General features: G+C 30.6%; 1 protein-coding gene and 1 non-coding gene across 3 annotated transcripts; one reads left to right on the forward strand and one right to left on the reverse strand.

Moving 5' to 3' along the window:
- The first annotated feature begins 3,369 nt into the window (after positions 1–3,369).
- Positions 3,370–5,555, forward strand: LOC103314610 (uncharacterized). 2 transcript variants are annotated; one of them, XR_010333130.1, is made up of 3 exons: positions 4,706–4,720; positions 4,777–4,903; positions 5,232–5,555. It is a non-coding gene; the product is annotated as an uncharacterized LOC103314610 (transcript). The 2 variants fall into 2 exon arrangements; XR_010333129.1 differs by having other exon boundaries at positions 3,370–4,903.
- A 2,237-nt stretch (positions 5,556–7,792) lies between these two features.
- On the reverse strand, positions 7,793–10,258 carry LOC107398589 (polycystin-2-like). Its single transcript, XM_064354827.1, has 2 exons — positions 10,154–10,258; positions 7,793–9,145 (listed from the first exon to the last, which is right to left on the reverse strand). The coding sequence occupies exons 1-2, from the start codon at positions 10,256–10,258 to the stop codon at positions 7,835–7,837; spliced, it is 1,416 nt and encodes a 471-aa protein (XP_064210897.1). The 3' UTR covers positions 7,793–7,834.
- Between the last annotated feature and the right edge of the window lie 5,693 nt (positions 10,259–15,951).

Genomic DNA, 15,951 nt, shown 5'->3' on the forward strand with positions numbered 1-15,951 from the left:
TTTTTGAGCTCGTATTTATAGCCCCTTTTTCTTTGTTCAATTTTTGCCCTCCCAGTAGTTCCAAGAATCAAGACAAAAACACTTCAACAAGCTTAATCCAAAAATTTAGATAAAAAATTGCCATTCTCTAAAATGTTTAGTCTATATCGAAATGTCAACTGTGAGCTTTTATGAGCTTAATTAAACCTAGCACTGATTCCACTTTAGTTCTTACACTTTAGGAAAATATTATAACAAAATAACATGAAGGGATTTTTAGTCCTTCACAAAACAAAAATATAAAGTAAGTATTTTAAAAATAACATTCGAACAAATTTTTCGTTTAATGCGTTTGCATAAATTTTATAAGTCCTTCTTTTCAGAGAAGTAGTAACTAGTAACTAGTTAACATTTTGTTGTTGTTATAACTTAATATTTCTTAATAGTTGCACACCTTACCTATTTACCATAAATCGTAACTACAAATACAGACTGATCCAGAAATACTGAGTCTGTTGGCAACACTGGACTTAAATTTTTAAGGATACCAATAGAGTACTCTTCCAGTTTACAACAATTTAACATTCTTGTGGGGTTGTACGTCAAATAATTGTCAAGAGAAATCGAATTCGGTTACAGTGTTGCAAATTACGAGCACAAATACTTTCAAATGTGTTGCCAACAGACTCAGTATTTCTGGATCAGTCTGTAGTTCACAAAATTCACTTTGTGAACTACTAAAAAAAATATACTCAAAAAAAATATAGTGTTCCACAGGGGTCTATTCAGCTGACGGTAGAAATTACTTCAAGACTCTAAATATTCTCACAGTTCCTAGCTTATACAGGGAGTATCAGAAATACGTGTGTTAACTTTAACATCTAACGAAGCTCAATAAACAAAACATTATTTCTCTTTTTAATTTTTCAGTTTCAGTTTCGCAAATTTACTTAAAATTTGGAAAAGATAAGATAACATACTAAAATGTGTGTTCGCCTATCGGTAGAAAAATAAAAGTGTCTAATTATTCTCGTGATAGAAACTGACAATTTAAACAATTTAAAACAATGAAAATTGTTGCTATGAATACAAACTAATTATGTATTAAACACTGAAAGGCTTGTTTGCACTAGAGTTCCTTTATTGGGAGAGTTGGGACACTGAACGTCAAACCGAGCCAATTTTGTATTAGTGGATAAGGTATATATTTCTATCCTTTTTTATTAAAATTTTTGTTAATAACTTATGTCAGAGGCTTATGTCGAAAATAATTTCAAGGTTATAATTTTTGTCAAATGCATAAAATGACATAGTTTTACGTCAAATTTAACCAGAGACGTAGAAAACGTAGAAATTTTGGGATTACTATTTAAAAAAAGAAAATAATTGAATACCTACCAATATTAATGTTCACATTTCTGACATTTTTCGATATTTATTTTAATATTAAATACATAACTTAAAACATACTTCAATGCTAAAAATGCTTTTCTTTCAGTCACAATTTTTAGTTAAACATCTCGTCCCAAAAATTGGTCATCAAGAACCCTTTATACCGGGTGCTCAAAAACCGGCGCACCAACTCAATGGTGTGTGGTAGAGAACTGGCTACATATAAAAGTAAAAATTGTAAAAAAATTCTTTGTATTAAAAATGTTGATAAATAACGAATTTTAAATAAATGATATGTGGCACCGTTGTCTAACAGTCATGATCGCAATAGAATTTGAGCAACAATAAAAATAAATTATTTTTGAAATGGTTTCCTAGGAAATAATTCCCAGTGTTGGCACATCTACAAATTGTGATTTTTTTGATGAATTTTATTTTTTTAATATTTAAAAAATTGATAAAGTCTGCTAGTAAATTAAAAATTAATTATTTATAGTTTTGTTAGGAAATGATTACTTGGTGTGAAACATACAAACATTAAAATTTTTTTGAAAATACGACTTTAAGAATTTTTTCAAGATTTTTCCCGTAATCTACACATGCTTCCCATCACCGTACCACTGAGTTAGTGCGCCAGTTTTTGAGCACCCTGTATTTCCTGTCGTCTTTTTAAATTTTCTAAAAAATGATATTGAAGGTGTTCTCGTATGAAAAACGTAACAAAATCGTGAATTCCAATAATTTTATAATTTGCAACTAAATCTAAAGTTCACGTAGATGCTAAAGGCGGCCAAGCAGCGACAGCTTCAACTTTCCTAAAAACTAGAACCAATTTTGGGTTCAAGTACCTACGTATTTTATAAATGCATAGACAAATTCCCAAAATCTCATAAATTTTGTACATAACATTATTTAGACAATCCACTTTTCCAAATGCTTGTTAATAATAAACGTAAAACTTGGCAGGAAAGGTTCAATTTCTCTCTCTTTCATCGATGATTACCATTTCTTAGAGTTAAGGAAAAAATGTTTATGATGAAGAGTTTAGACGTAAAATTCTTGTACTTTCAAAAAATCTGTTTTAAAGTTTGGAGTGCTTAATGCAGTGAATTGACGACGACTGCCAGTCTAAACCATTTCTAAACTAGAGATGGTATGGAACAACGTTTCTGCGGAACAGTTCCAAACTGTTCCTGTTACCGAATGATATCTGTTCCAAATACCTGTTCCTGTTCCAAGTGGTTCCAAAGCAAGTCACGTTAAAAGTAAAATGAAACTCTTACCGATACCGATAACAATATTGCTCCGTCTGGCTTGGTGTCGTGCCGTACGGAGGAACTACACTCTTACAGGCATCACAAGACTCGAAGTCGGATGTTGTTCCTCATAAAAATACAAATGAAATAAGTGAATTACAATTGATTTATATCAAGGGAGTACTTCTTTCCTTTTTTACATATTAGACAAAAATAAAAGGGTTTGAAAAGTTTGAGAGATGACAGTTTTTATTTTTCGTTTAAAGAGAATTGCCCGGAGAATTATATTTTTATCTGTTTATATTATTAGTTAATTTACAGGTATATACGAGTATGTATACCACAGATTAAAAAAAGGAAATTTTAGTTCGCGATTAACTTGACGTTTATTGTCTATTGTCAATGCAAGATAAATGACAACCATTGGCAACTTAATTTAAAATTAGTTTTAAAATAAAGAAATAAACAAGATTAGCGAAATAAAATTTAGAATATTTTACGCATTTACGTGTGTACCTGTACCTAATTAATCATTATTTTTTATTATTACAAAATTATATTATCCGTGATTATGTTTTTTATTCATTTTTGTTGTGTTTAATTTCGTTGAAGATAATTTACGATAAAAATAAGACGCCGCGTTAGCAAAATATAAACGGTGTAATTCGATACTAAATAATGAAACATGTAAGTATGCGTCATCGAGCGAGAGTACCGAGACCAAAACCACTGTCCGATGCCGATATTGGCAGAGATCGCCGTAAGTGAGTAACAGAATAACAAAAACAATTTCGGGAACAGGCTAGGAATCGATATTAGTTGAAGGATCGAGATATGACGAGACCAGTAGTATTCGTTCCAGTGCGAAAGTTGACAACGGGTGTAAGCATAGAACAGGCGTCGTTCCAAGTATCGCTGTTACTTACTGAATCGCGGAACAGTTCCGTGGAACAGTCACCGCATACCTGTTCCAAAATAACAGTTCCAGTATTTTCGTACCATCTCTATTCTAAACGCAGTTAGTCGACGAAAAATGGAAACATTTTTTGACAAATTTATTTGACTTTTTGCCAAATTTCAAGTGTAACACCACTGAATTTGTTTTTTTACACATTTCAACCGACGTATATGAAACAAAATTTCGAAAATTGACATTCAGTGTCCCAACTCTCCCAATATAGGGACTCTAGTTTGGGGACGAGTCGAATTGGTTCCCAAATTCTGTAATCCTCTCTAATTATAGTCGAATTGGTTCCCGGGGATGGTCGAATTGGTTCCCATCGGTCAGGTAGGTCAGGTAAACAGATTAAAGTATTATAATAACAGAAATGGCGTTTGTAAGTGTATGAACAAATTTACAAGTTCCAAAACGTTCAAAAACAAATCGTATTTTAACAATTTAAAGGCTATGGATAAATATTTCTTCGAGTATTCAAGTACTTCCAAAACGATGAAGAAGGCGCATAGAACTTAATGGGTACTATGTCGAAAAATGTTAAAATTATTTTTGTAATTTGTCTCTATTTTGATGCTTTAATAGTATTAATAGACATATTAACGAACGCAACGTCATCATGTGAGATGTCTTAGTAGTCATTACTAGACGAAACATTTTACGAAATTTACAGGAGAGCATTGGGCTTAAAAAATTACATTCTCCTTTTTTTAAGTAACCAGTTAGCCATGAATAAATGAAATTTGTTGTTGGATTTTGTGCTAAGAAAATAATTATTTGAACATTTCTACAAGCTTTAAATCTAAAATATTAACATATATTTGGCTTAATCCTTTTTACCTACCTGCTCATGCGGGAGCCAATTCGACCATCACCCGGGAACCAATTCGACCATTACCTTTTACAGAATTATACTTATAGAGATTATTGGGAACCAATTCGACCACGACCCTAGTTTGCACAAAAGAAAGGAGAAAGAAAAAATAAAAGAGTTGTTTTTGTGCTCTTTTAAAATTTTCTTATTCTTTAAGATTTGTTTCAACAAGCTTTGAACATCCAACTTGCTGTGATCTTTGATTGTGATTTTTAATAGCTAAAATTATGGCTACATCAAAAATTAATTGGGTTTTTAGTGTAGGTATGTAAATAATGGCGTGATAAAAGGAAAATATGTAATAAAAAATTGTATAAAAGGTGATATTAAACAAACTACAAGATGGTTTCAAGCTTGAAACTAACAATGAAATTTATTTTTGCCATTCTACTGCTCGGTGTTTGCGTGGTTGTTATAACCACAGCTGATACAGATAACGATAAAAAGGTAAGAAAAAGCTGTATTTTCAAATAATTTACCATTGTTTTTTTATAGTTCTGTTCTTTTATTTTTTTTTTAATTAGATTTATTCGAAATTGAATTTTTTTGCATCTGCAAGCCACACTAAAAACTTGAAAAATGTTATTTCCTTGTGGAACACTTTTCAAACCTTAGTGTGATTGACAAATGACACTGCAGGCGACTTTTTTATGCTTGCTATATTAAATGTTAAAAGAACTTAAACCATTCATTGCACTATTCTATTTTTTGGTATGGAGGAATAGGAAAGAAGAACAAATATTATTTTATGTTAACATTTTGTTTGTCCCAACAGCATGAAACTTTTGTGGAAATAGATATGATACTAAGTGTGGGTCTTCAGTTACCGGATTGGAAAAGGCACAAAATTCTGCATCAAATAGGGGCTCGCGAATATCTCCGGACTAATGAAAAGGACTATGAATTAAGATGGAAACATTTTCGCGATATCGACTTAACAAAAATACGGGTAGTTCCTGAGAACTATACGGACACCACCGGCTGTTGGGTAGCGACTGAAGACTCTACTCATTATTATTTTTATATTAATGGAAGCTTAGAGTATATTAAGCGCAAGAGTTAGACTGTTCTAATAAATTGTTAATCTGTATTGTGTTAATGAACTGTCTGCCTGTTCTAAATCCAACAAAAACTACACCATGTTCAATAAACTTTCAATGTTTACGTTCCATTAACCTTTGACCGAAGCAAAAACTCTTAAAAACGTGTTCGTTAAGACTGTAATAAAGGGAAAACTAATAGTATTTACATTTTGGTTTTTTAATCTCATTTCGCTAATCTTAAAAGAGACTAACAGGTTTAGAAAAAAATAGTGGCACTTTATGGAGCTCGCTTTCGAGAAGGTAATTTTGATTAAAACCACACTCTCCTAGAGTCTTTTGTAGGAACCTTCTTTTTACAAAAATATGTACAAGTGGTACAACAAAAATAATAAAAATACATAAAAGTACAAATAGTATCTCAATACCCAAACATAAAGAAACACGGTGATTAAGGTCGAATATCTTTAGTAGATTCAAGAAAATGCTTTCTGTTAACACCAATGAAGTCTATCGACTTATACGAATTAAAATAACGTTTTTACCACTCAATTATCTTATTTAAAAATAACTTGAGATGGAAGCAATGATTTACAGAATTTCTCGACAAGCAAATTTTGTCGTCATTTGCAAGTAAAAAAAATTAGTGTAGCTGAACAACCTTAAACAGTAGTGGACCACGATGTGATCCTTGTGGTACTTCTGAATTTACTAATTTCGTTGAATAATTTATTTTTATTTTAACAAAGTTTACTTTGTCTCACACTAATAAATTTTTTTACCCAGTCTGTAAACAACGATCCAAACTTTATAGCTTCTAATTTGTAATTACACTACAGGGTGACCCGGCAGTGTGTAATCAGTCTATAAGTTTTTTACTATTTAAAATATTACCATTCTGTTTTTATTATCCGATTGATCGACTTAAAGCCCACAAACTAAAAATATTTTAATTATGCACAAGGTGTTGTATACAGGGTGGTTCACCAAAGTTATATTTTTTTTAAATAGAACACCCTATATATTTTTGCATAGTTAGACTGTACGCAAAAAAATATTGTAACTTTATATAAACTATTATGGGTCTATCTCTTTTCGTTTCGGAATTATTCAACTTTTTGTTATAAAAAAGACCAATTTTTGAAAAATCACTGCAAAGTCGCTTATGAATATTTTCCGATAAATTTGCAACAGAAAAACTTAGAATACCTTGTAGTTTTAGGAAATAGACGACTTTTAGTTAAAGCACGCAGATAATATCAAAACGCAAAAAGTTGAGTAACTAATTTTTTTCAAATGGAACACTCTGTATTTTATTAAATGTGTCGATATCATTTTTGATAAGCTTTTGATAATTTTCGAGATTTTTCAAAAAAAAAATTTTATTACTAGACAATTTGTTAGCCTAGAATCTGATAGTCAAATGGTAATTAATTTTTTGATATGAAGTAATGTGACTAATTCCATTAGTAATCTAATTATTACCTGATATATAAATAAACTTCACTCATCAAGAATTATTATTAAAATAAATAAAAAATATGTTTTCTATTTTTTTGAACACTTTAAGAAATACTGTAAATTTGCTATACAAACCGCATATCATTAGAAAGCTCATGAAAAATGCTATAGATACGTGTAAAGAAATACATGGTGTTCCATTAAAAAAAAGGAGTTATTCAACTTTTTGCGTTTTGGCACACCCTGTACATTATTTCTGTGTTTCAAGTAAAAGTCGACTATTTTGTAAAACTACAAGATATTCTGAATTTTTCTGTTGCAAATTTACCGGAAAATATTCATAGGCGACTTCACAGTGATTTTTCAAAAATTGGTCTTTTTTATAATAAAAAGTTGAATAATTCCGAAACGAAAAAGATAAACCCATAATAGTTTAAATAAAGTTACATTATTTTTTTGCCTAGAATCGAATTATGCAAAAATATATAGGGTGTTTCATTTAAAAAAATGTATCTTTGGTTCATCACCTTGTATACAACACCCTGTGTACAATAAAAACATTTTGAGTTTGTGGACTTTAAGTCGCTCTATCGGATAATAAAAACAGAATTGCAATATTTTAAATAATAAAAAATTATAGACCGATTACGCACCCCTGGGTCACCCTGTATATCAACTGCCTTGGCAAAATCAGTAAAGATAACAATAAACTTGATGACCATTTTCAAAAGCGTTAAGGTAAAGTAACTGATTGGTTGTTGTCGAACCATCTGAAGAAAAACAGTCGTAAATTAAAATCAATTATCAATAATATGTGAAAAATTAAAAACCAATATAGCATTTATTAATTGTTTTATTTTATTTTAAGAACATGCACCTATCGCCTAAGTTTCTTGACGTTTACTCTTTGAATCTTATACATCTTCTGAAGACACAGTTTCAGCAACAAATCGCATCTTTTAAGTGTTTCCTGCTTTTGTTCGATCAGTTTTACACAATTTTCAAACTTCTGATTTTGAACTTTTGCTTTTTGTTCTTCAAATTGTGGCTGTTCCTCTTGTAACAAATAATCAACAACCGATGCAATTTTGCTGATGTGTTCCTCTTCAACAAATTGTCGCCTTTTTCCGTGAACATGTCCGATAAAAAACACTTTTGCCCTTTCTTTCTCCGATTTGATTAGATAGTCACGGCACACTTTCAACATCATTTGAACGTCAGTTTCGCTGAGAGAGGACGGTTTTTTGAATTGTGTGTGATTTCGAAAAATGCATCGTGCGACTGAAGTCATTCTTTTAAGTCGAGCTGCAATAATAGATCTACAGCGGACGTAATAAAAATTGTCGGGTTTTGCTACAACTTTAGGCATTGCTTCAATTCCACCCCTCAGATATTTGTACTTGTATTTGAGGTACCGTGGAATATATTGTGATTTTTCTTCAACGAAAGTTCTCACATTGTATTCAATCTTTTCCGATGACAAATACAGTTTAGCTTCATAGTAAGACATGACTATGATCATCATCACTGTATACAAGACGATAGTAAAACTAATAACGTAAAGAACAACATAAAACGTTGCAGATCTAAATCTCAAATAAGCAGGAAGGCCCATTTCTTTGGGTCTAAGAGCCATAAGCAACATTAGTTTAACTAATTTGACCGTCGTGTGAATTTTTTCAAAGTAGTTTCCAATAAGAAAACACAAAGGCACCGCAAAACTAATCAGTATCAATAAAATAGCTACAGAAAACGATAAGAGCAGTTTTCCGGCAACTAAAAGTGTTCGTTCCATTACGCGAAACATTGCAGCAAATCGTAAAAACTTCCACAGACGTACTGTGGCAGTACATAGAAGACAAGCGGCCACAAAATTCAAAACGTATTCGATTTGAAACAGATGAAAGTAGTTTATAAATTCGTTATGTTTGGCTTTTTCAAGCTTGTCGAGATATCTTTTCACCAATTTCATTCGCAATGTAAACATGCCAATACATGCCAAACTCATCAACACTATGACCATATCGATTAAAAACCAGGCGTCTCTGTAGAAAGAACGGATTCGTTTGACAGTGCTAACCGACTGTTTTAGTAGTAAAATCACAACCCAAGAAATGAACAAAACGAAGAAAATTGACGAGATACGCTCGACTTCGTTTTGGACAAACAACATCCGAACAGACTGGACCTAAAAATAAAAAAGTCAGTATAGAAGAAAGACATAATTCTCTCTCAAACATGAAGTAATCATCTAAGAGAGAGAAGAAGAGAAGAGAAAAAAGAAACAAAAAAATGGAAAAAAAAAGAAAGGAGAAGAAGAGGAAAGGAAGAAAATCAAAAAAGAGAAGAACAAGTAAAAGAAGAAAAAAGATAGATTTTTTTGACGTCTTCATCAAAAAATATTGTTTTTCACTTTTGAAATATTCCATGACAGAACGTTATTTGCTCCCTCAAGAGGAAATCCAGAGAGAAAAGTACGTACTATTTTCTCGAAAGAGGAAGATAAAGTGAGAAAATAGTTTCCGCTTTCGAGACGTATGTATATTCATGGAATATTTGCAGGATGGGGCCAGTGAAAAATATTTTTCTTTGTCAAACTTACAGAAACATCTCTCAGGATGTAGCCGCTTGCACTCTGTTCAATCATTAATCGAATTGAATTAAAAACGTTAAAATTTTGATTGTATGACATGAATCTCCCAAACATGAAGTAATCATCTAAGAGAGAGAAGAAGAGAAGAGGAAAAAGAGAACAAAAAAAATAAAAAAAAGATAAGGAAAGGAGGAAAAGAGGAAAAGAAGAGGAGAGGAAAAAAATCAAAAAAGAGAAGAACAAGAAAAAGAAGAAAAAAAGAAAGAGAGCAAAAAAAATGGAAAAAAAGATAAGGAAAGGAGGAGAAGAAGAAAAGAAGAGGAGAAGAAGAAAATAAAACAAGAGAAGAACAAGAAAAAGAAGATAAAAAGATAGATTTTTTTTGACGTCTTCATCAAAAAAATTGTTTTTCACTTTCGAAATATTCCATGACAGAACGTTATTTGCTCCCTCAAGAGGAAATCCAGAGAGAAAAGTACGTACTATTTTCTCGAAAGGGGAAGATAAAGTGAGAAAATAGTTTCCGCTTTCGAGACGTATGTATATTCATGAAATATTTGCAGGATGGGGCCGATGAAAAATATTTTTCTTTTTCAAACTTACAGAAACATCCCTCAGGATGTAGCCGCTTGCACTCTGTTCAATCATTAATCGAATTGAATTAAAAACGTTAAAATTTTGATTGTATGACATGAATCTCCCAAACATGAAGTAATCATCTAAGAGAGAGAAGAAGAGAAGAGGAAAAAGAGAACAAAAAAATGGAAAAAAGATAAGGAAAGGAGGAGAAGAGAAAAAGAAGAGGAGAGGAAGAAAATCAAAAAAGAGAAAAACAAGAAAAAGAAGAAAAAAGATAGATTTTTTTGACGTCTTCATCAAAAAATATTGTTTTTCACTTTCGAAATATTCCATGACAGAACGTTATTTGCTCCCTCAAGAGGAAATCCAGAGAGTAAAATAGAATAAAAATAGTACGTACTATTTTTTCGAAAGAGGAAGATAAAGTAAGAAAATACTTTCCGCTTTCGAGACGTACGTATATTCATGGAATATTTGCAGGATAGAGCCGATGAAAAATATTTTTCTTTTTCAAACTTACGGAAACATCCTTCAGGATGTAGCCGCTTGCATTCTGTTCAATCATTAATCGAATTGAATTAAAAACGTTAAAATTTTGATTGTATGACATGAATCTCCCAAACATGAAGTAATCATTTAAGAGAGAAAAGAAGAGGAGAGGAGAAAGAGAACAAAAAAAATAAAAAAAGATAAGGAAAGGAGGAAAAGAGGAAAAGAAGAGGAGAGGAAAAAAATCAAAAAAGAGAAGAATAAGAAAAAGAAGAAAAAAAGAAAGATTTTTTTGACATTTTCATCAAAAAATATTGTTTTTCACTTTTGAAATATTCCATGACAGAACGTTATTTGCTCCCTCAAGAGGAAATCCAGAGAGAAAAGTACGTACTATTTTCTCGAAAGAGGAAGATAAAGTGAGAAAATAGTTTCCGCTTTCGAGACGTATGTATGTTCATGGAATATTTGCAGGAAAAATATTTTTTTGTCAAACTTACAGAAACATCCCTCAGGATGTAGCCGCTTGCACTCTGTTCAATCATTAATCGAATTGAATTAAAAACGTTAAAATTTTGATTGTATGACATGAATCTCCCAAACATGAAGTAATCATCTAAGAGAGAGAAGAAGAGAAGAGGAAAAAGAGAACAAAAAAAATAAAAAAAAAGATAAGGAAAGGAGGAAAAGAGGAAAAGAAGAGGAGAAGAAGAAAATCAAAAAAGAGAAGAACAAGAAAAGATAGATTTTTTTGACGTCTTCATCAAAAAATATTGTTTTTCACTTTCGAAATATTCCATGATTGAACGTTATTTGCTCCCTCAAGAGGAAATCTAGAGAGAAAAGTACGTAGTATTTTCTCGAAAAAGGAAGATAAAGTAGGAAAATAGTTTCCGCTTTCGAGACGTACGTATATTCATGGAATATTTGCAGGATGGGGCCGATGAAAAATATATTTTTTTGTCAAACTTACAGACAATCATTAATCAAATTAAATTAAAAACGTTAAAATTTTGATTGTATGACATGAATCTCCTAAACATGAAGTAATCATCTAAGAGAGAGAAGAAGAGAAGAGGAAAAAGAGAACAAAAAAATGGAAAAAATATAAGGAAAGGAGGAGAAGAGAAAAAGAAGAGGAGAGGAAAAAAATCAAAAAAGAGAAAAACAAGAAAAAGAAGAAAAAAGATAGATTTTTTTGACGTCTTCATCAAAAAATATTGTTTTTCACTTTCGAAATATTCCATGACAGAACGTTATTTGCTCCCTCAAGAGGAAATCCAGAGAGAAAAGTACGTACTATTTTCTCGAAAGAGGAAGATAAAGTAAGAAAATAGTTTCCGCTTTCCAGACGTATGTATGTTCATGGAATATTGCAGGATGGGGCCGATAAAAAATATTTTTTTTTGTCAAACTTACAGACAATCATTAATCAAATTGAATTAAAAACGTTAAAATTTTGATTGTATGACATGAATCTACCAAACATAAAGTAATCATCTAAGAGAGAGAAGAAAAGAAGAGGAAAAAGAGAACAAATAAAATGGGAAAAAAACATAAGGAAAGGAGAAGAGGAATAGGAGAAGAAATGAAGAAAATCAAAAATGAGAAGAACAAGAAAAAGAAGAATAAAAGATAATTTTTTTTGACGTCTTCATCAAAAAATATTGTTTTTCACTTTCGAAATATTCCATGTCAGAACGTTATTTGCTCCCTCAATAGGAAATTCAGAGAAAAAAGTACGTACTATTTTCTCGAAAGAGGAAAATAAAGTAAGAAAATAGTTTCCGCTTTCGAGACGTACAGCTTGCACGAGAAGTAATGGCACAAACAACTCGGCAGTTGTCGGTTTTCCGGCACTGGAAGTGGATGGGTGGAAGCTGGAGGGTTATGAAAATTGATAAATATTTTGTTCAAAATATAAAAAAATTTTGACTATCGCACTTGAATTGTTTAGCGAAAGGAATAAAATAATTAATTTTTAAATTGGAAAGTCTCATAGAATACACAGTTAAAAACATTAAAAACAGAAGTTGGCTTGATTCTGGGTTTATGTCCAAAATCAACAGTTTACAAAATACGTTTATTAATTTATTTATTAATTGATGTAGAAGTTAAGAGTTGATGATTTTTTTTTCAAAAAATGAGTTCAGGCGTGTTCGCATGCCATCCGTATTTAAGATAATTCAGAATTAAATTAATTGCAATTAAACCCGATTTTGAGTGTGAGTCATTGCTTTAACTTCGAGCAAATAAAAAAAGATAAGTATAAAATGGAAAGGTTCTTGCGCATCAAGTCAAGAGTGTATTTGATATAAAAGAATCGTTTATTACAAAAAATGTAATAATAATATTGTAATAATAATAATGTAATAATATGTAATAATTTACAAATTTTGGAACTCGTTTTGGATTCACACCGGTTGATACAAGAACAGTATATACAAATCTACAATATATAAATAGTCAAAAGCAGTTGGCAATGACTTAATAAGCATTGACATGCTGCTAATCTGTATATAACAAATATTATTAACACATGTCTTCTAAATTGTGTTTTTCCTAACGAATGGAAAATTTCATACGTAATACCTTTTACCAAAACGAAAGAACTTAATTCATATAGAGATTTAAGGCCTATTAGCATACTACCGGTTTTGGCAAAATTAATAGAAAAAATTATGTATACTCAAACTGTAGAACATCTTACCACATTCAATATATTGCCCGAATATCAATCAGGATTTAGGAAAGGCCATAGTTGCACAATGGCATTACTTTCAATAATAGATGATATTATTGCAGATGTAGATAATGGTAAGACAACGGCTTTGATCTTGCTAGATTACTCAAAAGCATTTGATACTATTAATCATAAACTACTTTTGTCTATCTTACATTTTATTGGTTTTTCACAACAGGCTATCAAACTTCTAAACAATTATCTTTCAAATCGTAACCAATATGTAAAAACCAGTGTAGGTAATTCAAATTTGGAAAGTATATCTTGTGGCGTACCCCAAGGTTCGCTTTTGGGACCGTTACTTTTCTATATATATACCAGCAATCTTTCAACGTGCTTGAAAAACTGTAGAGTTCACCTATATGCAGATGACACCCAAGTTTACTACTGCTTCGACTTTCATAATTTAAAAGTTGCCAATGATATTATTAATAAAGATTTATTACGACTCGTTGAAAAGTCAAACAAACATTGTTTATCTATTAATTCTGCTAAATCTAAAGTTATGATTTTTGGTAAAAATAGAGATTATGTTTCAAATTTAATTGATGTTCGGGTAGGGAATTGTAAATTAAATTGCAAAAAAGAAGCAAAAAATTTGGGGCTTTTATTAGATACTGATCTACGATTTAAGAATCACATAAAGAAATGTACTCAAAAAGCGTACACAAATCTTAAAAAACTATATCCTCATAGACATATTTTACCTAACAATATTAAGATTATATTAACTGAATTCCTAGTTCTAAGTCACTTCAATTATCTCGATATAGTATATGGACCCTGCCTGGACAAAGTAACACAAGAACGTATTCAAAGAGTACAAAAATCTTGTCTACGTTATATTTATAGTATCAGAAAGCATCTCCCCATCTCATATAAACTTAAAGACGCTAAGTGGATGACTATGTGTTTGAGACGTAAGTTTCACTTTGTTTGCTTCTGTCACTCTTTAATTATTAATCAATATCCCCCCTATTTATATCGTAAGTTGAGATATCGTACCCATATTCACAATTTAAACCTAAGACACAAGGGTCTCATATCTTTACCACCATATAGGACATCAATATTTCGCCGGTGTTTTGCTTATAATATCTATTGATTCTACAATGAAGTTCCGTTGACGTTAAAAAACTCAAAAATCAGCAATTTTAAACACAAATATAAAATGATTTTTCTGTTTTTCTTATTTTCTTATTTCTCCTCTCTGTAATTTTGTTAAATAGAATTAGATTATATTTTTTTATTATAATTTTTATGTTTCACATTGTTTTTTATTATTTTTCATTTATTGTCTGGGCCAAAACCTTGATCAGCTTTGCTGCCTTTTGGTCCAATTTGTGGTAGGAACAACTTGTAGAAAATTTTAATTTTGGTATCGTATTTTTTTTATTCTTGTTGTAACTAATTACATTGTAATTATTTTACTGCCACAAATAAATTGTTATTAATAAATAACAAAATTAATTGTAGAAGTTTACAAAATAATGAAAGTATTATTCTTTTCAATATTAACGGTGGGTTTACCGAAAGTGAAATTAAAGTTTAATTCAGGACTAAACTAATTCCACATTAAGTGGCTATTTAAAATGCATGATCAATTCATACTTCTGACTATTGAATGGAAATTTTTATTCCTGAATGGAAACAAGTGGCCTGAAGACATGGTTGAACCTATCAACGTTTTCTGAGAAAAATGTTACCAAATTCTATTAAATCCTTTATCTAAGAGCTGTTTACTAGTAAATAAAGCTCTCGAATAATAAGTAAATAGTAAAGACAATACTACCTCAATTTTTATGGTAACTTTAATTTAAAAAATCATAGAGTAGTTTGTAATATTTTAAACAATTAACAACTATTTGTATATTTGAATTTGACGGTTTTTAATATGAAGCAAATGAGAGAAGAACAGTAGGTAAAATGGAAAAAAAAGTATAAAACGGAGAAACACTTGCGTATTCATCATGTGTTTGTCAATGTTATATCATAGATATTAATTGTATTATAATTATAATTTAATATAAAGTTTATTCTATTGAAAACAATTTGTTAGCGAAATTAATGAAGTTAGAGTTACGCCCTATGATGGCAATTTTTATAGAATTTTAGAAAAATACATTGTTGTAACAATTGTAACCATAGTAATTATTCAAGGAATAACTTATCCGGAGTTTATCTAACAATTGTAAAATCCACCCTAGATTAAAATTGTTTATACAGGCCTTATTCGGAATTGAACCTGGTTTTAATGTGATAAAAAAGAGATTCGTTTACAATATACCCAAATATTATGGCACCACCTTAAGGAGCTTAGAATTGACACTGGTAATATTAGGACCCCATGATTTATCCCAAACTTGTCTACCTACCAATTTTGCATTAGTTTTTTTGATTCCAATAAATATTCATCCCTTTGAGGAAATTTGAAAATGAAACACGTATTGCAGGAGTAAATAAAGTAAATTAAGTAAACAGTAAAAACAACACTACCTCAATTTTGTGATAATTTTTATATAGTTTAAAAAATTATACAGTAGTTTGCCATACTTTAAACAATTAACAAGTATGTGTATATTTGAATTTG

The sequence above is a fragment of the Tribolium castaneum genome, chromosome 2 (assembly GCF_031307605.1).
Source record: "Tribolium castaneum strain GA2 chromosome 2, icTriCast1.1, whole genome shotgun sequence".
In the NCBI taxonomy this organism is placed as follows: Eukaryota; Metazoa; Arthropoda; class Insecta; order Coleoptera; family Tenebrionidae; genus Tribolium; species Tribolium castaneum.